This window comes from Myotis nattereri, assembly GCF_964212035.1.
Source record: "Myotis nattereri genome assembly, chromosome: 4".
Classification (NCBI taxonomy): Eukaryota; Metazoa; Chordata; class Mammalia; order Chiroptera; family Vespertilionidae; genus Myotis; species Myotis nattereri.
Genome location: NC_138079.1, coordinates 111,966,628 through 111,993,102, shown reverse-complemented (window position 1 = coordinate 111,993,102; position 26,475 = coordinate 111,966,628). Strand labels below are relative to the sequence as shown.

General features: G+C 58.2%; 1 protein-coding gene across 2 annotated transcripts; it reads left to right on the top strand.

The window, feature by feature from the left end:
- Positions 1-238: 238 nt before the first annotated feature.
- Positions 239-8,505, top strand: LOC308518738 (post-GPI attachment to proteins factor 6-like; the record flags this gene model as incomplete). 2 transcript variants are annotated; one of them, XM_081090492.1, is made up of 13 exons in its annotated part: positions 239-356; positions 3,283-3,460; positions 3,543-3,735; positions 3,940-4,067; positions 4,265-4,533; positions 4,623-4,942; positions 5,235-5,325; positions 5,404-5,527; positions 5,946-6,082; positions 6,719-6,897; positions 7,008-7,154; positions 7,690-7,806; positions 8,090-8,501. In XM_081090492.1, 13 exons carry the CDS (start codon positions 239-241, stop codon positions 8,384-8,386), a joined length of 2,298 nt encoding a protein of 765 aa, XP_080946618.1. In that variant the 3' UTR covers positions 8,387-8,501. The 2 variants fall into 2 exon arrangements, with proteins under 2 accessions (XP_080946618.1, XP_080946619.1); XM_081090493.1 differs by lacking the exon at positions 5,946-6,082 and having other exon boundaries at positions 8,090-8,505.
- Positions 8,506-26,475: the final 17,970 nt, after the last annotated feature.

The window sequence follows — 26,475 nt, the reverse complement described above, 5'->3', positions numbered from 1 at the left end:
CCTATCCCTTCGCTGCGCGCTCCCCGCGCCCCTCGCTCCGCGCTCCGCGTCCCCCGGCTCCCCGCGGCTCCCGGCGGCTCCCGGCGGCTCCCGGCGGGGCGGGGCCTGGCAGGCGGAAGTGCCAGGCGCGGTGTCGGGACCGGCCGGGACGATGGGAGCCCGGGGCGGCGGCTGCCCGGGCGGCGGGGGCAGGCGGTCGGGGACGCGGGCCGAGTAGCGCCGGGCGGAGCGCACAGCCATGGCCCGGGCTGGGACCTGGGCCCGGGACGCGGCGCGGGCGGCGGTGGCGGGGCCGCTGCTGCTGCTGCTGCTCGCTCGGCCGCCTCCGGCCGCGGCGGGCGACGGCGGTCACAGAGGTGAGCGGGCGCGTGGGCGCCATCCGGGCGCGGGGCGGGGGAGCAGGGGGGTGGGGCCGGGATTGTGACTCACCGGGGGCACCTGCGCTCTGCCGGGGGCACCTGTACGCTCACGGGGGCACCTGTGCGCTCCCCTGGCGCGGGCGCAGTGCCAGGTCAGTCCCTTGCGTGGGCGAGCGGTCGGGGTGTAAAGGACGCGTCCGACCCTCCTCTGTCCCCAGGGCGAGGCTCGGCAAACGGCCCCGGGAGGCGCCCTCCCTCTCTCTTCCTTCTCCGACACCTTCTGGTCGGAATGACGAGTGCGGTCTGCGGGGACCCAGCTGAGAGGCTGCTGAAAAGAAGGGTTAGGCAGTGTGATGCCAGGGGTCCCCCATCTGGTTGGGAGAAAGTTGCATAGACCCTGGAGTAGGGGCCCAGGTGGGTGTCATGTTGCCACCCCGCCCACGGTGACCTCCAGCCGCTGCAGTCACTTTCACAGCTGCCTCACTTCCCGGAGGACTGGCAGGCGCCCGGGGAGCTGGGAGGAGAGGGCGCTGTGGAGGAAAAGGCACTTTACCGCGTCGGTGAACTTGTGTCCCTCTATTTGCATTTCTGCCCCCTTGAGAGGCCCCAGCCTTCCGTGACCCAGGACGGTGGCCCATCGGGGCTCTGCCCGGGGCTTGGGGATGTTGAGTGAACTCCCCTGACGCCTAATGGCCTGGGACTCCAGGGGGGCCATGTGGCCAGGCTGGCAGGGCTGCCAGGCCCCGGTGCCCCTCCCCAAGCAGTTAGACAGCCAACCCAGCACGGCCTGGGAGAGCTCCTGGGTTTGCTGCTCGCAGCCCCTCCTTTCCTGACATCTTGCTCCTCCAAGCTCCTGTTTCTTGGAGGACTGCGCCTCTGGTTTCTGAGCTTGAAATGAAAGCAGTTTCCGGAGATGACTCCCGATTACGTTGCTCCATTAGCTCCTGCCACCTTGTTTTCTCCTTTTTCTCCATCAGGGGTAGGGATGGGTGAGGGCCACTGGTGGGCGATTTATGGAGCCCGGAACCTGGGGCAGTGCAGCCGGGCTTCCGGAAACGATGGGAGTGCCCGGTCCTGTGTCCCGGTGTGGAGAGCGTGGGACAGGGCGCCCTCACTCGGGTTCCCAGCACAGGCTCAGGACTTGCTTTGTCCTCCCCGAGCCCTGTGTCCTTGGAGGGGGCTGCGGAGCAGGGCGGGGTGCATGCGCCCTTGTTCCCTGTTCTCAGAGATGTGACTTCCACATCCGGCTCAGGCTGATGTGTTCATGACCGGGTATGTTCACCAAGGTAACAGAGTGAGCATCTGGGGCAGGGAGATGGGACATGCCCATAAGAAATGGGGTGCTGGGAGGGGCTGTGTAGCCCCGGGAGTGGGGACCACTGCGTCTTAGGGTGACCTTGAGCCTGTCTCTGGTCTCTTGTGCACCTGCTGAAACTTCCCAGCCACCAGCTGGGCTGCAAGTGTCCTCAGGCTGGTGCTCCAGGGCTGGCGGGCGGAGGCCGTCCTCTCAGGGGCTACGCTCTGCATGTGAGCTCCCCTTCGGGGCCCACCAGAGGCTGACTATTTCTCTCAGCCCCAGATGCGCCCCTGAGGGGGGGTGGGGAGCTATCCTCACCTCCCAGCACTTAGGCTTTTGGCCCCCGGCATGTTATCCCAGGGTCTGTAGGGGCCTCGAAGAAGTCTGCAGTTCAGTGGCTCCGAGCCTCCTCAGGCCACAGCCTGGTGAGTGGGACCTGGGAAGCCTGACGTACGCCCCATGTGGAGCCTCACCCCATGTCGGGCTCACTTGGCTCTTACTGAGGGCCCGGCCTGCTGCCGGGTTGTGTGAGCAGCGACTCTCCCAGCAGGGCAGAGGGAGGCACCCCCAGCCTGGAGGGGAGCGAGGCCGCACCCCGCTGTGTCCACAGTGCATTTCTTCCAGAAGCACTTGAACATCCATTGACCTTGGAGGGAGGGGCCCCCAAAGGGAGGTGCTGTTCACTTTTGCCGAATCCTGAGGAAACTGGGACCCAGAGCGGGGAGGGACACTCAAGGTCACACGGGTCGAGAGGCTGGTACTGGGGCCAGGATCCCTGCCATCCAGCTCAGGCACCTGGTGGCCCAGCCCAGGCCTGGTCTCCCACCAACAGGACAGCAGTGTGTGCGTATTCTGTGAGCCCAGGGAGGGGCCTGGGTGGGCACCCTCACCCACTCACGGGGCAGGCGATTACACTGCAGGACCTGGACACAGGCTCTCGTGGAGGCTGTGCCTGGGCGGTTGGGGCCTAGACTCTGTGCTGAGTCTAAGAAGGTGCTCAGAGCTGCTCCAGGAAATGCTGGCCTGACGGAGTGAGCAGTGAGGGCACGTTTTTGGAGTATGTAGGGGAAGGGAGCAAGGGACTGGGGCCAGAGAGGTGGGAGGCTGAGAGTCGCTGCAGGGACTGGGGCCCAGAGCCCCGGGTGAGGCCCTGGGTGGTCTGTCTGCCATAGGCCCTGCCTTATCCCTGGGCCACTCAGTATGGGCACATGCCCATAGGAAATGGGGCCAGCTGTCCCCAGATCCCCACGGCTGGCCAGACCTCCACCCCAGGTCTCTGCTTGCCACCTCTCCAGGTGAGGGGACTCAGGCATCGGTCCCTCTGTGTCCCATGTCATCATGGGCTGAGCAGGTGGCCAGCCTCCAGGCCTGAACTCCCTCACCTGTCAAGTGGGCCCAGTTTCCAGAAGCAACTGCCAGGGCTGGAGGGGACTGTGAGCTTTTTCCAGGTCAGAGTTAGAAGGCTGGCATCCCCAGGCTGCAGCCCAGCCCACCCTGGGTCCCTCGTCCTTTCTCTCTGGGGCCATGCAGGGCAGAAGGGCTCTGAGTCCCCTGTTTGCCCCCCACGTGGAGGTGGGGGCGCCTTGGGGCACCCCGGGTCTGGCTGACAGTGCCTTCTCCCCGCAGACATCAGACTGGTGTCTGAGCAGTTCTCGCAGTCCCCGCAGAAGCTGTCTTTCTACAGCTGGTACGGCAGTGCCAGACTCTACCGCTTCCGAGTGCCCCCGGACACCGTGCTGCTGCGCTGGCTGCTGCAGGTGGCCCAGGGCGGCGGCCCCACCTGTGCCAACCTGGAGATCACCGTGTAGGTGCCCGCCCGCCCCGGCCCAGCGCCCGCCCCAGCCCAGCGCCCGCATCCGATGCCTGCCCTGCTGTCCCCCCTCCAGGTACTTCCGCTATGGCGCCCCTCCCGTCATCAACCCCCTGGGTACCAGCTTCCCTGCCAACACCTCCGTGCAGCCCTCCTTCCTCATCAAGATGCTGCAGAGCAACACTTCCATCAACGTCTCCCACCCGGCGCCTGGGGACTGGTTTGTGGCTGCCCACCTGCCCCCCTCATCCCAGAAGATTGAGGTGAAGGTGAGGGGTCTGCTCTCCTGATGGAGGGGCAGGACACACCCGTGTGGGAATGGCTGGTCCCTGTCATTTACCTCCTCAGGACAGACCCTGCCAAGGCCCTGCTGCAGCCCTGCCTCCCCCACCCCAGCCTAGCCCACCTCCCATCTGGTACTGCCCCATCCCGTGCCCACAAAATCCCCTCCCCCACCTCTCCTTCTCTCCTAGGGCTTTATTCCCACCTGTGCCTACATCTTCCAGCCTGACATGCTGGTCGTGCGGGTAGTCGAGGTCTCCATCCTGGAGCCCGACACACCCTTGCCACAGACCCTCCTCTCCCAGCCCAGCTACCTCAAGTGAGTGGGGGTTTGGGGGGGGCCCAGCCTCCGGGTTGATGGGGTGGGTGTTACCACTTCTTCCCTGCGGGTGGGAGAGGCTGGGTTCTGGGTCTTGGGGTTCTGCTGGGAAGTGGGGCAGCCACCGTGAGTGTGACCAGTGAGGGGGGTCACTGGCAGCCACAAAGCCTGAGCGAGCCCGACCCCCTTGGCTGCAGAATCTTCATCCCCGAGTTCACCCAGGAGCTGCGGCTGGAGCTGCAGGGCTGTGTGTCCAACGGGAGCTGGGGCTGCCCCGTGCACCTCACCGTGGGCTCAGCTACCCTGCCCAGCAACTTCCAGAAGGTGCTCACCTGCACTGGCCCCGCCCAGGCCTGCCGCCTGCTGTTGCCCTCGCCGCCCTGGGACCGGTGGTTGCAAGTGACAGCCAAGAGCCTGGCAGGGCCCCATGTATTGGTGGCTTTCAGCACTGTAGCTTCTCTCACAGGTGGGCTGATGGGAAGGCAGGCTGGGGTGGCTCTGCCCTGACTTCGGTCCCCAGCCCTTTCTCCAGCTGGGCCCTTGTCCTCCTGACAGCCTGCAGGCCTTGGATCGTAAATTTCCAGCATCTTCTGCAGAACACTTCAAACCAGAGCCACAACGCATCTGCTGGTCTGCTGCCCCCGGGGCCTGGCTGGCGGGACCTGGCGGGGAGCAGCCGTGTGGGCGGCGGCCCCTTCTGCCTCCTGAGCTACCAGGCCGTGCGGGAAGACGTGGATGTGGTGTCTGTGCACTTCAGGCCCCCGGACAGGGCCTCGGTGCTGGTGCAGTCGGACGTGCCTGCGGTGATGCGGCTGCAGCTGAGCACGGGCATGGACAGCGGGGGCTCCCTCACCATCGCCCTGTGGGCCAACGAGGTGGGGCTCGGCCCAGCGCAGCTCACAGCACAGAGCTCCAGGCTGAGTGAGGCTGCTCAGCCTTCGGGCGTTGACTTTATCATGGACACTGGGTGGCGGTGGCCCCAATAGGCATTGGGCCGGATAGGGGCACCCCTTGCAGAAAGGGAGGAAATGGGACTGCGGGCGGGGTCAGAGGCTGGGTGTTGTGGGCTGGGGGAAAGGGTCCTGGGGGCCCTGGGCCAGTGGAGCCGCAGACAGTGGCAGCATCAGACTGGGAACTTGGGCTGATTTGCGCGGCCTCCCCTTGTAGAGTGTGATGCCCAACAACACCTGGGTGAAGGTCTGCCTGAACGCTGCCTCGCCCTTCCTCAGCTTCAGCGCTGCGCTCAACTGCACCACAGGTACGGGCAGGAGCATCCGGCTGAGGACCCGCCAGCCCCTCTGGCCACCTCTCACCAGGCCTCCTGCTCCCCCTGCAGCCTTCTTCCAGGGGTACCCCCTGTCTTTGAGCACCGTGTCTCGCAAGGCCCACCTTATCATTCCCTACCCAGAGACGGACAGCTGGTACCTCTCCCTGCAGCTCGTGTGCCCTCAGAGTCCTGAGTAAGTAAACTTGGGGGCTGGCGTGGGGCCACCAGAGGCACCGGGTGGTTTAGTCATTGTGTTCAGGGCCCTGATCAGGCTGCCTGTGTCTGAGTGTGAAAGTGACCCAGCTTCCTACAAGCCGCAAGGTAAGTTGCCTTCCGGGAGTTACGAAGGACTCCCCTTCTCCAATGGGCACCCCTCTTCAGGCAGCCCTGGGAGTCAGGGCACAGGGAAGGGGCCTGGCTCAGGACAGCCCGAGACAGGCTGGGTGCAGTGTGGTGCGGAGGGGAAGGGCCTCTTGGCTTCTGTGTCTCACAGCTGCTGTCTCCCAGGGCTCAGGGCCGGGCCTCACTGCAGGCCTCAGGAGCCCGCTGGAGCCCTGGCGGAGGCTGGCCAGCACACCCCGCAGCCAGCCTTCCTGGGCCCCGTCCTCCAGGGGGTGTGAGGGGGCCTCCGTGCTCGTGGAGACCGCCTTGTCCTTGGTGCCCTGCTTGAACGACTGCGGGCCATACGGCCAGTGCCTCCTGCTGCGCAGACATGGCTACCTGTATGCGGGCTGCAGCTGCAAGGCAGGTGAGGGCCAGCCCGGAGCCTCCGGACACTCCTGTCCCTGACTTCTCAGCCCTGTGCCTTCCTCCAGGAGCCCAGCTCACTTCCCAGGCTGAGAGCACCCTCGCCGAGCAAGGGCAGACGCCTTCTCTCCACTCCTGCCATGTACCTCCCATCCCCCAGGCAGAAAGGCACCCCCAGAGATGGGACTACCTCCTGACTTGGCCTCCTCTGCCCACACCTGCCCACAGACATGTCCCACACCCGACTCACATCTGCCTGCACCTGCTCCATACCTGCCTCTTACCTGTCCACACCTGCTCCACACCTGCCCCACACATATTGCCCACACCTGCCCCATACGTGCCATATACCTGCCCCACACCTGTCCCATAGCTGCCTCATATCTGCCCCACACCTCCCTACACTTGCCCCACACTTCTTTACACCTGCTCATGCAGCCCCACAGCTGTCTGCGTCTGCCCACACTATCCTATACCCACCCACACATGCCTGCACCTACACACACCTGTCCCAGCCTGCTCCTCGGTGAGAAACGGACTTCTCTCCAGGCTGTGCCCTGAGGTTCAGAGGTGCCTCCCCCATTAGCCTGGCCTCAGTTGCCCACCCTCAGCCCACTCAGCATTGCCCTGCCCACAGGCTGGCGTGGGTGGAGCTGCACAGACAACAGCACTGCCCAGACCTTGGCCCAGCAGCAGGCAGCCGTGCTCCTGCTCACCCTCAGCAACCTCATGTTCCTGGCCCCCATCGCCCTCTCTGTGCACCGCTGCCTCCTGGTGGAGGCCTCCGTCTACACCTACACCATGTTCTTCTCCACGGTGTGCTGCTGCTCCCTGGGGCGGGGGCGGGGGGGGGGGCCGGGGGGGGGTGAGTGTCCACTGCCGCCCCCCGCCCCGCACCTCTCTGCTCACTGCCCCCCACCCTGTAGTTCTATCACGCCTGCGACCAGCCGGGGGAGGCCGTGCTGTGCATCCTGAGCTACGACACCCTGCAGTACTGCGACTTCCTGGGCTCGGGGGTGTCCATCTGGGCCACCATCCTCTGCATGGCGCGGCTGAAGGCCACCCTGAAATATGTGAGTGCCACCCCACACCCAAGGCTGGGCTCTGAAGGAGCAGAGGCCTTGCATGCCGAGGGAGAGACCAGAAAGAGGGTTTGGCTGCTGCCGTTAGAAACCTCCCGTCTTCCATAACGACCCTTCCTCTGGCACTGGAAGGGACTGTGCAGGCTGCTCAGAGGCTCTGGGGAGAGAAGGTGGAAGACGGGGAGGCAGGGCCTTCCCAGCCCGTCTCTCTCCCAGGCGCTGAGAACTCTGTGGCGCTTTTTCTGCCACAGCCGGCGTGGCTGATGGAGACATGTGACCTGGAGCCCTGCCTGGCTAAGTTGAGCCTCAGGATGAGTCAGTAACTAGAGGAGGGCGCCTTCTGCCCGACCAGCGGAGCAGAGCAGTGTGCCAGCAGCTCCGAGGGGGCGGGCAGGGTGCTGGGGGCAGTGGGGGGGCGAAGGATGCCCAGCACGCCCCAGCCACCAGCTCCTGCTGGACCTTGTGCCATTAGGAACGGCCCTGGCCTGGGCTCCGTGACCCTGTGTTGTCCCTGTGTCTTACTCAGGTTCTGCTTCTCCTGGGCACACTGGTGTTGGCCATGACCTTGCAGCTGGACCGCAGGGGCGCCTGGAACACGATGGGGCCTTGTCTCTTTGCCTTCGTGGTCATGGTCACCATGTGGGTAAGGAGCTCCCCACAGACCCCCCACTCTGGAGGAGAGAGCTGACCACTGGCTCTGGCCATGCTGCTGGTCCTGAGTTGGAGTCCCCCACGTGTGCTGAGGCCAGGCCCTGGCGCTCAGGGCCTTGTGTGGCTTCGCCCAGGCCTGAGGACACCTCAGGTCTCTATGCCCTGGAGCCCCTTACGAGTACTGCCCATCCTTGTCCTGCTACCCAGATGTGGGCAGGCCCCTGGGAGGTACAGCTGCAGCCCCGTGCCAGTGCTCTCTCAACGGTTCTCCCCAGGTGTACCGCTGCGGGCACCGGCGGCGCTGCTACCCGCCCTCCTGGCAGCGCTGGGCCTTCTACCTCCTGCCCGGCATCTCCATGGCCGCCGTGGCCATTGCCATCTACGCCTCCATGATGACCAGCGACAACTATTACTATACCCACAGCATCTGGCACATGCTGCTGGCGGGGAGCGCAGCCTTCCTGCTGCCCCCGCGGGACAAGCATGCTGAGCCCTGGGCCTGCTCACAGGGCCTCGCCTGCCGCTATCAGATCTGTAAGAACCACCGGGAGGAGCTGTACACGGTGACGTGATGCCGCCAGCTCAGGGACATGCACAGCTCTGGTGGCAGCCTCTGCAGCCAGGGGGGCACCAAGGGAGAGGGGCCCTGTCCGGATGGATTTCCAGCGGAATAAAATGGCCCTGCGCACCCATTTGCTTTCTCCGGAGCAGAGAACCTCCCGCCCACAGGCGGGGGGGGGGGGGGGGGGGCAGCATCTCTGTTGTGCTGGCCTGGGCTTGACTGGAGACACGCAGAGAGATGCGCCCATCGCGCTGTGAGGCCGTGATGTGAAACCCAAGGAGGCAGAGGAGGCTTGAGCCACCTCCCACCAGCCGCCAACACCGCTGAGGCTGGGAGCTGTGCCCCCTGAATGCCAGTCTGTGTTGGGTATGGGCATGCCCCCTGCTGATGCTGTTGCCCTGGGCAGAGGTGACGATGGCCGCCAGAGAGCTGCCATGTGTGGTGCAGGCGAGAGGCTGGGGGCCCTGCCTGTCCCTTTCTTCGGTTCTCAGCTGTGAAGCTGCCGGCCCCTGAGAAGAGTTCCTGGGGAGGCACCGAGCAGCTCAGGGTGGGCTCTGGGCCGTGTGCCCCTCCCTTCCCCTGGGCCCTGTGGGGCAGCCTTGATGTTGGCAGGAGCGGAGGCGATGAGGGGCTGCTGGAGAGCCTGGCCCAGCCTCCGCCGCCTCTGGGGGTAGCAGGGTGAGCCCCAGGAGATGCTGCGCCGGGAGTGGCCCTGCCCCGTCCCCAGGCAGGAGGGCGGCTGGGTGTGCAGAGTGGAGCAGGCCAGGGGAAGCCGTCACTGAGCCAGCTCGGGCCCCCATGCTCAGTCATTCTCTAGGGGAAACACTGACGTGTGGCGTTTTGGGGGTAAACATTTTAAGACAATTTATTTCACGTAGCTCTGGTTTGCTGTGAGGGTGAGTTCAGTGTTCCCCAGTTGTATTTCACGGCCAGCGTCTGTACATTGTGTCTGCGCTCCCTCGGGCCGGGGAAGACCACGCCCAGGGGCTGCTGCGGGGCTGAGCCCCCGGGGCTGCGCAGAGCTCGGGAGGGACGCGGCCGGCAGCAGCGGGTGGAGGGCCAGTGCCGCAGCACAACTTTGGGGTGGCGGTGGTCGGTCCAGAGTTGGTACCTCGCAGAGAAGCCTGGCCAATGAGGAGGTCGCGCCCGCGGTTGGGGTCGGGCCCCTGGAGTCCGGGGTCAGCTGACCGCCCTCACCCCCTCTCCCCCCTGCGGCCCAGCACCACCTTCGCTCCGAATGGCGCAGACGTGCACTCCAGGCCACACGGGGCGGTCCAGGCTCAGCCCCGCTCCCATCCCGTACCCCGGGGTCCCAGCGGGGCTCTGGGCCGCAAGGGCGGATCCTGGGCCACAGGTACCTCCACAATGACGAGGTGAGTGAGGGGGGCTCCCCGGGGTTTGCTGCTCTGCACTCCGCGCTGGCCCTGGAGGTGCCTCAGAGCAGAAGGGGGACTGCCTCCCGGAGGCTTGTTGGGGGGCGGGGGGCGGGGGGCAGGTGGCCCTCCTCTCTGAGGCGCGTGCGGGTGAGGCGCCCAGTGCCAGGGAGTAGCCAGCAGGTGGAGCCGCAGGCGCAGGGCCGGGCGCTGATCAGGTGAAGGGCGGGGAGCTGTGGGGGGTCTGCAGCCACCTGCCAGCGTGGATCGCCGACCGTCTCCGACACCTCCCCACGACCTCCTCCTCGCCCGCACCGGGGGCAGGTCTCCCGGGGCTGCACCGGGGCTTGCTGAGCCCTGGGGCCCAGGCTCCCTTGGCGCCTTGGTCCCTGTGGAATGGAGTGCTGCTCGTGTGTGGAGCGTGCCTGGGTCACACACCAGCCCTCCCAGTCCTGGGCTGCCCCGCTGGCTGGGAGCTGACTGGGCAGGCAGCCAGGTCCGTCGGGTCCACCCCCAGCCCCACTGGTCTGCCAGGAGCAGCAGTGACACATGAAGACTCGCCCTGCGCTCGGGGAGGGGACGGAAGGCGCGGGAGCCACAGCCGCTCAGCGCCAGCTCCACGGGAGGAGGCCTCCGTGCCTGTGACTGCGCCTCGGTGAGGCCAGCGGCTCTGACTGCTCCACCCTGAAGGCAAGAGGGTCTGCTGGCCGTCAGAGGGTGCGCTGGTCCCTGGAGTGGAGGGTCACAAGGGAAGTGGAGAGGGACGATGCCCCTTTCGGGGCGGCCCTGGGGGGGTTGCTTTCTGCCCACTGGAGAGCCTGTGGCTGTGGCAGCTCTGTTGCCCTCCGGGGCCCAGTGCACCCTCCTCCTCCTCCCCTCTCTTGGCTCCTCCTTCCTGCCCTGGCCTGGGGGCTGCCGGCTGCTGGGAGGATGGGGGGCGGGGGGGCGGGACCTGCCAGCTCTCCCCAGAGTTTCCTGCCAGACCCCAAGGAGGCCTGGAGTGAGGCACCCCGTTGCCCCACAGCACCCCACGGCTGCACCCGACCACCTGAGAGGTGGTGGGGCCAGCGGGGGCATGCAGCTGGCCAGTAGGCATGGCTGGTCACTCTGGAGATCCCACGGCTCATGAGGTCATCGAGGGTCAGGGCCTGCCTGGGCAGAGCCAGGGCGTGTCCCTGAGATCTCTGTTCATAGCTGGGGCCGCTGTCCCAGTCCCACACTCCTCCCAGTGCCCCCATGCCTCCCATGCATCAGTGATCTCTCATGTACTGTCCCTACTCTATGAGCAGTTTTTAATATTTAAAAATTTTTACCAAAAGCTGACAATTCCCAGCCTGCCCCTGCCCCTCCCAGCTCTGGTGGCCCAACATGGCCCAGCCCAGTTGTCCAAGTTACAGCCCCTGATTGGTGGTGGTCTGGATGGGACAGCCCCCCATGCTCATGTCCACAGCACCGTCCCCATCAGCCCTGAGCTGTGTCAAGCTGATCCCTTTCCAGCCCCTCAGCCTGTCACCTGGGGCCCCCCAGGGGTGTGCACCCCTGATGTCCCAGTCCATTGACCTTGGCTCTCAGTCACCCATCACTAACCTGCTCTCCACCCTAATGAAGGCCACAGGTAAGGGGGCTCCTGCCAGGGACCTAGGGCTGCGGGGTGGGGGTGAACGTGGGCATCGGGCTCCCTGTCAGCACTGGTGGCCAGGGCAGAGGTCCGAGTCCTGGCTGGCCTCTCCCCTGGTTCTGTGCTGCGGGCCAATGGGAGGCGCTCTGGCTTCGGCAGGTGGCTCAGTCCCCGGTGACAGGCTGGGCTGAGGCGGCACCTGAGTGTGGCCTGGGCCCTGAATCTGTAAAACATGAGCTCTCCTGGAGGGGCAGCATCCGTCTGTCTCCACAAATCTCACAATACCCTTGACTCAGCCAAGGTTAAGAAGCCCTCAGTGACTGACAGAGTCACCCCCCACCACAAATAAAACCACCACCGGCAGGCTGGACCATCATACTGTTCCACCTTCCGGGGGTGGGGTGGGGAGGGGGCATGGACTGTCTGTGCTCACACATCACACGGAACCCGGAGCTGAGCCATTGGGGCCCATCTGGCCACATGCCCAGGTTCTATGGATCTTCTCTGAGAGCCTCCAGTTCCCCCTCCAGGAGGCCTTGCAGCCCCTCAGGCCCCTGGATTTGGGGACCATTTGCACTGACCAAGGTCAAAGCTGCAGAAGCCAGACCTGCCCTGTGCTGCCCCCACCTCTATCCCTGCAGCAGCTGGCCAGACCCTCAGCCGGCTCGGAGCCCTCTTGACCCCCAGGGAGGAGCTGAGCCCCTGTGCTTACCTGACAACAGCCCAACCAGTGAGCTTCCTGTCAAGGGCCACGGCTGAGCTGTGGACACAGGAAGGACCATCACTGGCTGTGGACTGGGGAGGAACCCGTGGGACTGAGCCAGTAGAGGCCTCTTACAAAGAGTGGCCAGAGGACCGTGTTATGTCCACTGTCTCATTCTGGAGCCAGTCCAGGCTCTGTTCCCCTCTGCATCCTGAAGGTGGCGCTCGAGTCCGGCTCTGGTGCACTGGCTGCCTGGCGGTGCACATTGGCGAGAGCAGGTGAGGCCTGCGCACCTTGGTTCCTGCCCTGAGTCCTATCAGGTGCTGGGAGCTCAGAGGAGCCACTGTGAGGCCCACCCATGTGCACCGTCTGCCCTTCCCTGGGCCTGTGTGTGACCCCATCTCCACCTTCACCCCCTTGAACCTTCTGCCGGCTCCAGACTCCCTTCCAAGCCCTCTTCTCACCCGCCAACCGCCCCCAAGCTGGAGCCCTGCGCTGTTCTGTTCAGCAGGTGTGGGATGGCCTGGCCAGGAAGCTGGGCTCTCAGGTGGCCTTCCTGGGACCTGACTGGGTGGTTGCACATCCAGGGACCTTCGGGCCGACCAGGGGCTGCAGAGATAGGTGTGGCTGGCTCTTGGGTGCTCCATGCCCTGCAGCACCCAGGAGAGTGCTGTGTCATGCCCCTGCTGAGAAGTCCTGGTCTTGAGACATCTGGGGAGGCCTCACAAGGGCCTGTGGTGCAGGTCAAGGGAAGCGCAGGTGCAAGGTCCCAGGTGTGTGGCTAATTTCCTCAGGGTTGGAGAGGTCTGTGGCAGTGGAGCTAAGCTGGGGCCTTTGGAGGCTGAGGGGCTGTGTAATTGTTTGTGTGATCAACAGACCGAGAGTCAGGGGAGAGGTTGGCAGGCAGAGATAGGGCTGGCAGGCTCTTTGGGGTCAGAGGTGGATCAAAAGCTTGGCTCTGTCCACCTGGGTTGGGCAGCTCCTTCTGCTCTTCCTCCTGTTGCTTCACCCATTATTTTCTCAGGAACCTGGGCCTGGCCTTCAGCCCCTGGGGCAAGCCTAACCTGAAGTCCTCCACTTAGCAGGGGCTGTAAGTTTCTGCCTCCACGGGGGCGGGGGGTGGGGGTCAGACAGGGCCTGGAGCAGCCTGGGCCATGTCCCGAGAGAGGGACAGGGATCTGGACATCCATGAAGCTCTCACACACATGAAAGCACTTAACAGCTCGTGCGGGAACAGCCACCACCCAGCCAGGCCTGACCTGACCCTCTGGGGAACCTGGCGTGGACCCATCAGCGGCACTGCCTGCCCCCTCAGCTGTCAGGAGTGACTTGGGGTGGCAGTATCTAAAGGGGCTGGTTGCCATGGCTACCATAGGGCGCTGAGACATCATCTGGTCCCTGCCTCAGCCAATCGGTGGTGGGAGCCCGAGCTGCAGCCTAGCGTCACGCTTCTTCCTCCAGCCACACAGTGGCCAAGAGCAGGGACTCGATTCCTGGAGTGGCTGAAGGTGCTCAGACCCTGGCCCAGCCCAGCATGGTGGACCACAGGGTGGTGGGGTGTGAGCAGGCTCGCAGAGCCAGGCAGGTGAGGCAAGCCGGGCGGGCGGACGGACAGGCAGACAGGCGGACACGTAGACATGCTCCCTGCTGCCCTTTGTTCTTATGGCCGAGGCCCTGCCCTCAGCCCACCCTGCCCTCTGCACCCTCACATGCATGTACATGCACACCCGCACCCTCATGCTGAGACCCTTTCCCCAAATGTCTCAAGGAAGGGTCATGGGAGGAGCGACAAGGGAAACAGCTCGAGATGGAATGAGCCCGCCACAGTCTGGTCCTGAAAATCGCTCGCAGGGTCTTTCACATGAGATTTCACATGGAGGCGGCATCGGAGACCCCAACTGGCCAGGCCCTCGGCATAAAGGCTGCCTGCCCCTCTCCTAGGGCTAGGCGACATGTCAAGGCAGTGAGGTTTAAGGGGCATTGTTTTTAGAAGAAAATAAAAAGTAAAAACGCTCAAAAAAAGAGGAAAATGTCCACCTAGAATAGGGAGCAGCCAGTCCAAGATGGATCAGAGGAGCCAAGCCCCGTTACTCGGGACTTCATCTGGCCCAGGCCCTCAGGCACAAGGCGCCTTTCCTAGGAGTTGGTGCTGGGGTTGCGGGGTCCAGCAGCCCTTCCTTCTGCTTGTGACGTGTCTGAGACACAAGACCTGGGCATGGCCGGCCGTGGGCTCCACCCCAGGCCCAGGCCCATTCACGAGAGTTGCACAAGGACCTCTGAAGCCAGTGGGTCTGGGTCAGGACCCGCACTTTGTCAAGGAGGGTATTCTGGCTCACAGAGGTGTCCACCTTGCCCAGAGCCACCAGCTGCCCAAGGCATTAGCAGACCGTCAGGTCTCCAGGGAGGCAGGCGCTGGGCCAGCCTGGCCACACCGTTCATATCCCTGAGGCTCCCAAGTTGGGAAGGCGCTGGGTTTGTGGTGGGAAGGCTGTTCTCCCCTCCTTCTTCCAGGCCCCTCTGGCTGCAGGGACCTCAACACCCACTCTACAGCCCTGAGACTACATGGCCATCTCCTGGACCCCTGGGTTCCTCCCAGGCTCAGAGCCCCCCCGAAAGGCAGTGCAGGCAGGTCTCTGCTGTGCCCTCAGCCCGAGCGGCAGGACCCTGTCCGCACATGGGGATGGGGCCGTGAGGCAGGACAGTAAGCAGCTCGGGAGAGTCCTGGTCACTGAGGAGCAGTGGTTTACACACTCCAGGCGGCCCTGGCAGGAGAGCCTGGGTGCTGGTCCCTCTTCAGGGACACGCTTTGAAAAGGAAACTCACCCGAAAGCACCCTGGCCCCTCTGTGCACTCATTCTGAGGGGTCAGCATATGGAAGGACACGCCTGAGCGCGAATGAGCATTCTATGCGGACCCTCCCTGAGACCTCCCCAGGGTTCTGGCCGACCAACAAGAGATAAAAAGCCTCAAGACAAGAGAAACACACCCATGCCTTGTCCTGCTCTTCTTTCTCCTAAACCAGCGATGGCGAACCTTCTGAGCCCGGCGTGTCAGCATTTTGAAAAACCCTAACTTAACTCTGGTGCCGTGTCACATATAGAAATTTTTTGATATTTGCAACCATAGTCAAACAAAGACTTACATTTTTGATATTTATTTTATACATTTAAATGCCATTTAACAAAGAAAAATCAACCAAAAAATGAGTTCACGTGTCACCTCTGACACACGTGTCATAGGTTCGCCATCACTGTCCTAAACCCCAAGGCAGCGTCGTCATCCTGTGTCCGAGGGCCACTGGTGGTCCGTGAGGTCCGAAAGGTTGGCGACCGCTGCTCTAAGGGAACCCACGAGACTTGCAACCAGGGGAGCAGCTCGTTCCAGGCTACCCCCTGACCCTGTCTTCCAAGCCCCCCTTTCCCTCACTTTTCCTCTCCCTCTGCTTCTCCTACCTTAAGCCCTCCCTGTGGCTCACTGTCCCCAGCTTTAATAAACACTGCAAAAGCCAGCTGGACTTGTGTTGTGAAAACTTTCCTACACGAAGTCAAGAACCACACACCACAGGCCAGCAGGGCTGTGGGGCTGTGTCATGTCTGCTGGTGTGTTGTCCATGCAGGGGACACAGGGCGGGCAGGAGCCATCAGGACGGAGCAACAGGGTTAGGAGGGACTCATGCCAGGTGTCGTGTCAGCTCAGTGCAGCGGTGGGCACTGAGCTGACCGGAGCCAGCCTGTCAGAGGCCAAGCCCTGCTCCTGTCCCCATAGCTCTGAGCCAGCTGGTATTGAGGCCAGGACCACTCCTGGGGCATCTGCCTCACAGTGTCAGCTGAAGGGCAGGCGAGAGAAATCCAAACAGCAGGAGGCATGCGAAATGTCAGCCTGGACAACACAGCTGCCCCATGGCTGTGACGGCGAGAGGTCGGCCCAAGAAGCTCCTTCTCGTGGGTCCCGGGGCCCAGCTCAGGGCAACTGCCGCAGTCATGGGGTGGCCGCCCTCTTCCTGCCACTGCCCAGTGGCCAACTCTGTCCTGTCCCCCAGGTCCTTACCCCGCCGGTCTTGCTCTGACATTGACAGGTTAACACCTGTTGCAGAGCTGTGTGGTCTCCATGTGATCATAATAGTGATACTGTGTAGAACTCCCTCCTGAACACCCAATAGTGACATCACGTAGATCTTCTCCCTGAACACCCAATAGTGACATCACGTAGATCTTCTCCCTGAACACACAATAGTGACATCATGTAGATCTCCCTGAACACACAATAGTGGCATCATGTAGATCTTCCTGAACACACAATAGTGACATCATGTAGATCTTCCTGAACACAGAACGGAGCCCACTCCTAATTCAGCTCTCCAGGTATAAGCTGGTATTAATGCCCTGAGGCAGGTCATTAGCCCTCTTGCCTTTATATGCACATGTTCTAGATTCACAAATACGGCAACCTATGTGTGCAGTCTCCTAGCTTTTCTCCTTGGTACTATATCTTGCGACCTTGGTGCAATGGCCCCACATCCTAGGTTGGCTTGGGACAGGGGCTCAAATAACACCTGGTCCTCTTCCAAGTTCAGAACTGATGGGAAATGGACATGGGAAGGCCTAGCCAGTTTGGCTCAGTGGATGAGCGTTGGCCCACAGGCTGAAGGGTCCTGGGTTCGAATCAGGTCAAGGGCACGTACCAAGGTTGCAGGTTCCCGGGCCCTGGTCAGGGTGCATGTAGGAGGCAGCTGACCAATATGTCTCTCTTACATCAATGTTTCTCTCTGTCTCTCCTTCCCCCTTCCACTCTCTCTAAAAATCAATGGAAAAATATCCTTGGGTGAGAATAAACAAAACAAAACAAAACAAACAAACAAACAAACCATATATATATATATATATATATATATATATATATATATATATATATATATAATGAAAGCTGGGGTAGTAATACTTATAACAGACAAAATTAACTTTCAAAGATTGTAAAGAGACAAGGGCACTACATAATGATAAAGGGATCAATCCAACAAGAAGACATAATACTAGCAAATATTTATGTACCCAGCATAAAACACACACACACACATATATATATAGCAAATATTAACAAACATATAGAGATAAATTGGTCCGGCCAGTGTGGCTCAGTAGATTGAGTGTCATCCTGTGCACCAAGAGGTCATTGGTTGGATTCCCAGTCAGGGCACAAGCTTGGGTTGTGGGCTCAATCCCCAGTAGGGGGCCTGAAGAAAGCAGCCAATTGATGTATTTCTCTCACATCGATGTTTTTCTCACTCTCCCTCTCACTTCCTCTCTCTCTAAAAATCAATAAAAACATTTTTTAAAAAGAGATAAGTTGACAGTCATACAATAATAGTAGAGGACTTTAATATCCCATATACAGCAATGAAGAGATCATCCTATAGAAAATCAATAAGGTATCATTGACCTTCAATGACATACTAGTGCAGATTGACTTAATAGATAATATGCAGAACATTCTATCCAAAAACATCAGAATACACACTCTTCTCAAGTGTATATGGAACATTCTCCAGGACAGGCTGCATGTGAGGCCACAAAACAAGTCTCAATAAATATAAGAAGATTGAAATCATATCAGGCATCTTTTCCAACCACAGCAGTATGAAAGTAGAAGTCAACCAAGAAGAAAACCAGACAAAAACATAGAAAGGAGAGCAAAGCCTACTGATAGTACAAGGAAAAAAATAAAGATCAGAGCACAAATAAATAAAATAGAGGCTATAATTTTTATAAGATCAATGAAATTAAAAGTGGTTTTTTTGAAGATATACACACATTTGAAAATCCTTTAGACAGATTCATCAAAAAAAAAAGAAAGAGCCCAAATAAATAAAATCAGAAATGAAATAAAAGTTACAACTGCTATCACAGAAAAACAAAAAATAAAAAACTATTCTATACTAGAGGCCCAGTCTGCAAAATTCGTGCACTGGTAGGGTCCCTAGGCCTGGCCAGCAATCAGGGCTGATCTGTGGGGCGACTGGCAAGGTGATCAAGGGGTCCCTGCTGGCACCTACCTTGGCTGGCCTGGGGCCTGTGGGCTGGGGGCAGCTCCTGCACTGAGTATCTGCCTCCTGGTGGTCAGTGCAAGTCATAGCGACCGGTTGTCCATAATAAAAGCCTAATATGCAAATTATTATCCATAATAATAGCCTAATATGCAAATTGTCCCCTAGACTTGGAGTTCGACCGGGGGCGGGGCCGGCCAGCCAACTGCCTGAGGCCCGTCCCTCTGGTGAGCTCTGGCCCTGATCAGTACGGGGTGGGCTGGCCAACCTCCTGTGACCCCTCCCCCCAGGCCAGCCCCACCCCCAGAAAAAAAAATGAAAAGGAAGGAACACTTGGTGTTTACATTTGTAGGGAAGCAGGCCTGCATCATCTTCTAGGCCAGGGGTGGGCAACCCCTGGCGCAAGCGCCAAACATGGCACGCCAGTAACTTTTTGCTGGCACACGAAACCCTCTCTTATAATCTTCCATTTACAATTTTTTTCTTAATATCGACTTTTTTATTTTTCAGATAAATTCAGTATAGGTGCATCTTAGATAAATAAATAATTTTACATAACAAGTTATCTTAAAGACCATAGACATGAATTGACAAGAGGGGGGAAGAGCAATTTCTATGCCTCTGCCTTAACTCTCCCTGCCTTCCTAGATCCGACCAGTGTTTTGGTTCCATCCACATACGCTTGTGAATCTGTTCTCAGTGATGAATTGTGTTAACTCTCGTAATAGGAGTAGCCTGTCGGATGAAAGTAGTAGCTCGTGCATATCTCTGAAGGTCACGAAATAGAAACCTGATGTAAAATCTCTGTCATCAGTGATGCAGCAGCAAAAGTTGTAGAACGAATCTACAACTTTCGGGTAAAACAACTTGCTGGAATTACCCAGCTCCTCACCCCTCGGTAGTGCCAGAGTCTGCACGGGAGCCAGTGCAAGTCCTGCTGATCCATGGGGATGCCCGCGGGAATGGTGCCCTGGGCTTCTAGGCGGCCACACAGAACCGGTCTCTCTGCCGCACAACTGGCGGGCCTTCGCACATGTGCTGTCGGCCGCGGCAAGGAGGCCCGTGCGGGACGAGTGGTGAGAGCAAAAGGTAAGCGAGCTCCGGGTGCTTACACACCACCGGGCTGGGGGTTAGACAGCCGACACAGCTCGTCATCCGTCCTGACACAGCTGCCCTTCCCTCTCTCAGTTTCCTACAGACGGCAAATCACCAGCTCTATTCATGCAAGATGCGAGCCCCGAAGCATGCATGTGTGTGTTTTGTTTTGTTGCTAATACGTCTATTAAAAATTAAAAACTCGCCGAAACCGGTTTGACTCAGTGGATAGAGCGTCGGCCTGTGGACTGAAAGGTCCCAGGTTCGATTCCGGTCAGGGGCATGTACCTTGGTTGCGGGCACATCCCTGGTGGGAGATGTGCAGGAGGCAGCTGATTGATGTTTCTCTCTCATTGATGTTTCTAACTCTCAATCTCTCTCCCTTCCTCTCTGTAAAAAAAAAAATCAATAGAATATATAAAAAAAAATAAATTAAAAACTCTAAGTCCATCAGTGGAAAACATGCCTCTAGATATTTTTTCGGTCTAAAGGGTCTGACAAGGCAGTTGACGAATGGAAGACTGAAGAATACCTGTGTTCAGACCACAGTTACCTCCTGGGAGGAAAATGCTTACATGATCAAGTCAAGGGTAAAGGAAGGTCCCCAACGAAGAGCCTCACCTCTGAGTGTTACCCTGGGAACAGCACAGCGACTTATTTAGCAAATGTCAAGAGAACTACCGTGTTGCGGGCATTACCCCAATGCCACAGCCAAAATAGTGGACAGACAGACAGAGCTTTGTCCTTTTGTGAGCTTATATCCCAATGCACTGAGGGAAAATAATGATGACTCCAAAGCATTTAATTGTCCAGTATAAACTCTCCATGCCTCCTGGTCAGCACCCACTGAGTAAGTGAGAAAGCTGGCAAGCCAGCAGCCTACCTTTTGCCTCATATTTAGGGTAAAGTCTGAAGTGATATGTGCGGTAACCTAACCTACAGCATCCGGTCAGTAATCTGGCTTAAACTCTTAAACACCCGTTTTCTATTTCTATTTCTCTTCACAGGAAACAACAGCTCCTTCTTCCTCGGGCTGCACCTGGGGTCCTGCCCGCTGGCCTGGAAACAGAAGTGGAGTTGCTGTTTTGATCGCAACACCTGGCCTCTGAGGTTTCTGATCCCCTGGGAACCCCGCAGCTAAGACTCTCCCCAGGGCTTTCTCCACGCAGGCCAGCAGTCCCAGGGCAGAGCGTGTTGTCAGTGGTAACACCAGCCTTGACTCTAACTTGAATGTTCACATGGAAAATGCTGCAACTCATGGGCAGCTCTTGGCTCCTGGGCCATCAGTTCCCAGGGGGACCAAGAACTAGCAGCCGCACCCCTTTACTTTATCCAGTAACCGGAGGGGCTGTGTGTCTCCAGGACCCTGGCAGAGCAACCTCAGTGACCACAGCTTCCAACAAATGCAGTCAGATCCAGACTCCTGATGCTGCTTACGGAAGCAGGGAGGTCAGTTCCACCCCCACCCGCCTCACTGCCTGGTGCAGCGCATTGCTCCACACCGCGCGCTGTTGGCCAAGTGCCAGCGAACGCTGCACTGAGGCCAAACCTGACTAGTCGGCCTAATGCTAGCAAAGCACAACCACAAACGATGGGTGACTAACCGGTCACCAAATGCCATTTCTCACTACAAGAAACCAGGACCAACCAAGAAAAGGCGGATGGGAGAATCCAGGCAGGAAATGTGCAGGGTGAGCTTGGGGCGCCTCATTGTGCCGGAAGCAAGCAAGCTTTCAAAGATCACCAGGGTCATGTCAGGGGACCCGGGCGCCAGCACGGCCCTTCTCGGACATGGAAGCCCTCAGAAGAGGCTCCCGTGAGTCCCTTTGTGGCAGATTGAGCTGTAAATAAAACAGCTTCGTGCATACAAACTCTGTGTGCATGGGTGTGTGAATACATATGTACTTAGGAGTTTTTAATCATACTTTTAAAATGTATGAGAAAGAATTGAGCATTAAAATAGGACTTGGCCAGAGGCAACTACCCAACCTCTCAGGGTTCAAATTGCCTTGTTTATAAAATAATGATACTGCTGCTGCCTACTTGGTAGGATTTCTATGAGGATTACATAAAATAATAGCATATGGGATCCAGGAAACGGCAGGGGGCCGTGTGCTGGTAAAGGATAGCTGTGGCTGTCGTGTGGACCGGCTCCAAGTGCACAGATCTCTGAGATTTAACTCCAGCTTCCGGGTTGGTGTGTTCATAAGACTCCGAGGAGTGATGCAACGTTCTCGGCCTCGGACCAAGCAGCTGGCCTACAGCGTTAAGTGTAGATTCTATGTGATTCACACTCCCCTTGGGACCTACGCTGAGCTCTACTTATTGTAGTTCCTCTCTCACTAGGGATGGAGCGGACTCCCTAGAGGCCAGCTAATGGTCCCAGCTGCATGTCCCTGTGCCCCCTGTGTCTCCTGCATAATGAGGTCCCTGGTGCTTGTCATCCCAGAAGAAATCTCGGCCCTTCCGAAAGGCCTGGTGACGATCTCATGGCAGCGATGTGTTTCCTCGCCCTCCTAGTGTAAGCGAGAGCTCCCGTGGGGCACCTGTGGAACCAAGTCAGAAAACAACACATACTGCTCCTGGTCGGAGGCACAGCTCAGCTCTCACATCCAAAACCTCAAAGAGCCAACTGGATCCCCAGTGACCATGGCTGGAAGCCTCTGCCCTAATGTTGGATGAAGGCACTAAGGAGAGAGCCCCTGGGAAGTGTGATTCAGGGGCAGGTTGTCCAGGAATTCGTGGTTTTCCTTTTTCCCAACATCCCCGAAAGGGAAGATTGAGGACTGTCTCACATCCCCACTTCCTGGACTGAGACAGGTTCATAACAAGCATTCAATAAGTGAGGCTGCTTCCGGGAACTGTCTGCCCAGCAGGCCAGGTCTCGGAATAGCCTATCTTCTCAACCAAACGGCTTCATGGTCCCTGCCATGTTCCTCCCCAACCCCCACCCCTACTCTGACTTCTGTTGATTGGTCCTTAAACCAACCCAAAGCTCATCTCAAGAATTTTCCGGAGTATAAATAAAATAGTCAAGCTCCTGAGTGGCAGGGGTTTTAACCTAGGAATTAACAACGGCCCGTGTTTTCTACAACCTGGAGAAAGCCAATTTCCAGGGAAAGAAAACGCGATCAACCCATACAGAGAAACAGCCACAGCGATGATGTTTCGGTCCCTGGTTTTCCTAAGGACCAGCTGCTCCCTGATCCCCTTATGGTTTGGCTGAGCAACACATTATTGATTCAGCAAACCAGGAAGTCCCTTTCCCCTCTCCCCGCCAAGCTGTATTGATGAGAACTCTGTCGTTGACACCAAAAGAGTCTTGAACAATACAGCATTGGTTCCTCCAGGCTCACGTGTGCCAGAAACAGACGTGAGTATCCAACCCACCCTTCTAGTTCACCTCTGGACACCTCCCAACTCTCATGTTTCCCTGGAATCTTCACTTCCTGCACCCCTACCACATCCCCGGAGTAGCCATCATAAAGGCCTCTAATCTATAGGCCATTTCCTGGCTTCCCCCCCAGCACCACAGCATAAGCAACCGCTCCCTCCTGAGCCGTTCACGTGTCCCACGCAACACTTTAGTGCGCGAACTTCTTCACTCTCCGTCCCCCGCCAGACGCACAGCCTCCTGGGCAGGCGCCAGGCCCTCTCCTCTGCAGCACCAGGTCCTCGTGCAGGGCCTGGGAGATGGTGGTGTCCAGCAGTGTTGTGCTTCCCTGACCTGTTTCTACGTGGAGGGGATGTGGTCCTTGTCTGGTGAAGGTGTCAGTCCCACTCCCAGCTCCACAGAGCTCTGCACTTGGCGCTGTGCTCGCTTCTCTGCTCCCAGACCTCCACAGCACGCGCTTCCATCACATTATGCCTGCTGGCAGGCTGCTGACATGGGTACAGAAATGAACTCAGGACAAGCTGGCTGAAGTTACTGCAGATAAAGGTGATGGTAAGATGCAGGACAAAATTTTCCCTCTGGTCTAGATATCAGAAAAAAGTGGGAATTTTCTAGGCAACTGGCCTGTATTTGTCTTATGGACCCTGTTTTTTTATTCATCTGCACGTTATTTTACATAATTGGGATCATATTATGTCAGGCTATTGCCAAGCCTGCTACATTCAAACTCAAGGAGGCCGATAGCACACCGAGACGTAAAACATAGGTATGTGCACCATGGCATGTCAAGAGCGTCCTTTCACGATAAGAAGGGAGACTCCTGGCAGTGGTGTGTGCGAGTGGGCTCTGACCAGCTCACCAGAGTCACATGTACACGTCTCTTCCAGCTGTGTTCAGTGACATGGCCCTAATGGGTGAAAGCTCAGCATGAAATCAGCCACAATGGGAGTATTTACACCACAGAAAGTGGCAAATACCACAAATCAAGGCCTTTTTTTTTCTCTCAGAAAGCCAGTTGTCAAACATTTGCCAGCACTTCACTGTCCTGAGTGCTGACAGTCCTCCATTATCCCATTATCTCTTGCTCTTGTGTGATGCACCCTGCACATCCTTGACCTTGATACTCTGCATTGGCTGTTTCTTGGTTCTGTAGTAAAGCAAACTGAGAGGAACTTCCGCCTTCTCTTAGTTGTCACTGTAATACATTCTCAACCCTGCATCAGGTCCACTCTAGCTCAAGTCCAGACAACTTACAACATTCTGTTAGCCCTGGGTGGTGTGGCTAAGTGGTTATAGCATCGGCACACACATGAAGGGTCATGGGTTCCAGTCCAGGTCAAGGGCACATACCTGGGTTGTGGGTTTGATCCCCAGCCCTGGTTGAGGTGTGGGCGGGAGGCAATCAATCAATGTGTCTCTCTCACATCTCTCTCTCTCTCTCTCTCTCTCTCTCTCTCTCTCTCTTTCTCTTTCTCTCTCTCCCCCCCCTTCCATTTTCTTTAAAATCAATGGGGGGGGGGGGGGTAAATACCCTCAGTTGAAGATTAACAACAAAAATTCTGTATACTTGCCTTGACCGGTTTGGTTCAGTGGATAGAGCGTCAGCCTGCGGACTGAAGGGTCCCAGGTTCGATTCCAGTCAAGGGCATGTACCTTGGTTGCAGGCACATCCCCAGTGGAGGTTGTGCAGGAGGCAGCTGGTTGATGTTTCTCTCTCATCAATGTTTCTAACTCTCTATCCCTCTCCCTTCCTCTCTGTAAAAAATCAATAAAATATATATTTTTTAAAAATTCTGTATACAGTTTTTTCCTAACTATTTTAATTTCACTCAGTTTCATCAGGTTTTGTAAAGACAGATTAGAAATAAATTAATAAACTATTGCTATTACCCCTATTGGTCAAAAGCTCAAAACCACCAGCCTCCCTATTAACCACAGAATAAAGTCAAAACGTCTTTGCTTGGCATCTGAGGTCTTCCGTAACCTGTCTTCTCAGCTTTGCCACCCACCATCGCCCAGCACAGTTCATTTCCCATCCCTGGCCAGGCATGCCCCTTACGACCTCTGTGTCCTTCTCCATCTGTGGCCTTCCTGAGACACCCAATAGCTCTCCTTTCCTCTACTCACAATCTTGCCACCTTGCAGCCTTGCCGGGTCCAAGGAGCCCCTGCCCGCCAGCTGGCCCCACAGTGAGCTGCAGTGGGGGACGTGCAGGAGGAGGGGCACCGCTGCCAGGGCTTACCAGGTGCTGGGCCAGGCACTGCCTTCCTCCTGTAAGGACCCTTGTGGTGGCATCAGGCCACCCAATAGTCTAGGCTAGGGTAACCTCCCACCTCACCCTTAACTTCGTTACATCTCTGAAGTCCCTTTTGCTATACAATCTAACGTGTTCACAGGCCCTGGGTTAGGACGTGGCGTCTTTGAGGGCCTTTATCTAGTCTACCACCCCGGGCTGAGCCGGACTTCATTGGCTTCAGCCCCTTCATTTCCTTTTGAGCTCGTAAGAGACGCTCTTGTCTGGGTATCCTGTGAGGTGTGAACTCTTAAGGTGGAAAGTGCCACGTCTGACCACCATCACATCGCTGTCACCACTGGGCATAGATCTCAAGAACCCCGATTCCTGTTGCCAAGACCTGGCATTCACAAGGGCACAGACAGGCAAAGTGCATGTTCACGCCAGTCAGCAACATTGTCACAAAATAACTCCCATGTGAGATAAAGTTCAGGACAGACGCCCACCTGGCTGGCACAGGGTCGGTGCTCCATGGAAGCCAGGGGCCCAGGGGTGTCTTGTGACCTCCGCTGAGCAATGAGTTGAGAGTTCAGATGTGAGTCCTGGGACAGACCTGCAGGCGGGGCAGGCCAGGCCCGTTCCCACAGCTGCGGAGCATGCGGTGTCCAGCTCAGCGCGGCCGCCTGGCCAGGGAGCAGGGTGGGCCTTGCACCATCAGCTGTGCGGAGGAGAATAGTTTACTAACGTGCTGGGCTCAGCTTTTGCTGGACACCGAGTCATGAGAGGAGTTGCCCCTGTGCTTCCCCACCCCTGCCCCCCACAGCTGTGCCTTATAAGTTGCTGTCCCTTTAACCAGAGATTGTCCAGAGAAACGACAAGCCTTCCCCCGGGGATTATGACCCTCCCCACTGTGCCCCAGAGGCGGCTCCCATGCACAGGTGCTGGCAGAGGGATGGGCGGGGGGAACGAGTCTTCTGGCAGATGCACAGCCGAGTCCTGTGAGGAGCCCGGGCCCTGCCTCACTGACCGCTGCCAGGGAAGGAGCGGGCGCGGGGACGCGTGGGAGTGTTCTAGCGAGTGAGGAGTGAGCGTGCACTGACCTTGGAGCAGCGGGAAGAGGAGAGTCACGCGGTGTTGCCACACTCGGGAACTGTAGACCCAACCCTGGGTAAGTGGCCCTCTGACAGGAAACGGGCAATCCTCCTACTGTGTGAGTTTGGTAGGGATGTAGCAAATCTGTGACCACACTTCCTGGCAGTGGCTTTGGAGACAAACTGGCGGGAATTTGTGCTGCTCGCCAGATGAAGGGCTTTTGGTAAATTGCTCACCTCTCAGTGCCTCAGCCATCTGGTGTGTAAAAGAAATGCCTGGTCCTGGGCTGTGGAGAGAGTTAAACAAGACTCTCTCCGGAGATAACGCAGCACCGAGCACACACCAATCGCCCCGATGATTCCCCTGTAGGCTCCCTTACCATTAACCCTGGCAATCACTCAGGCTTCAGAAACCACTCGTCCAACTCTCACTTCCACAGATACTTTTGGGAGATATTCTGTTAAACACATTTATACAGAATTTTCTGCAAAGATCACGCTGTGAGCTCAGATGATCAGGTTCAACACTGGAATCATATGACTTCCCACAAA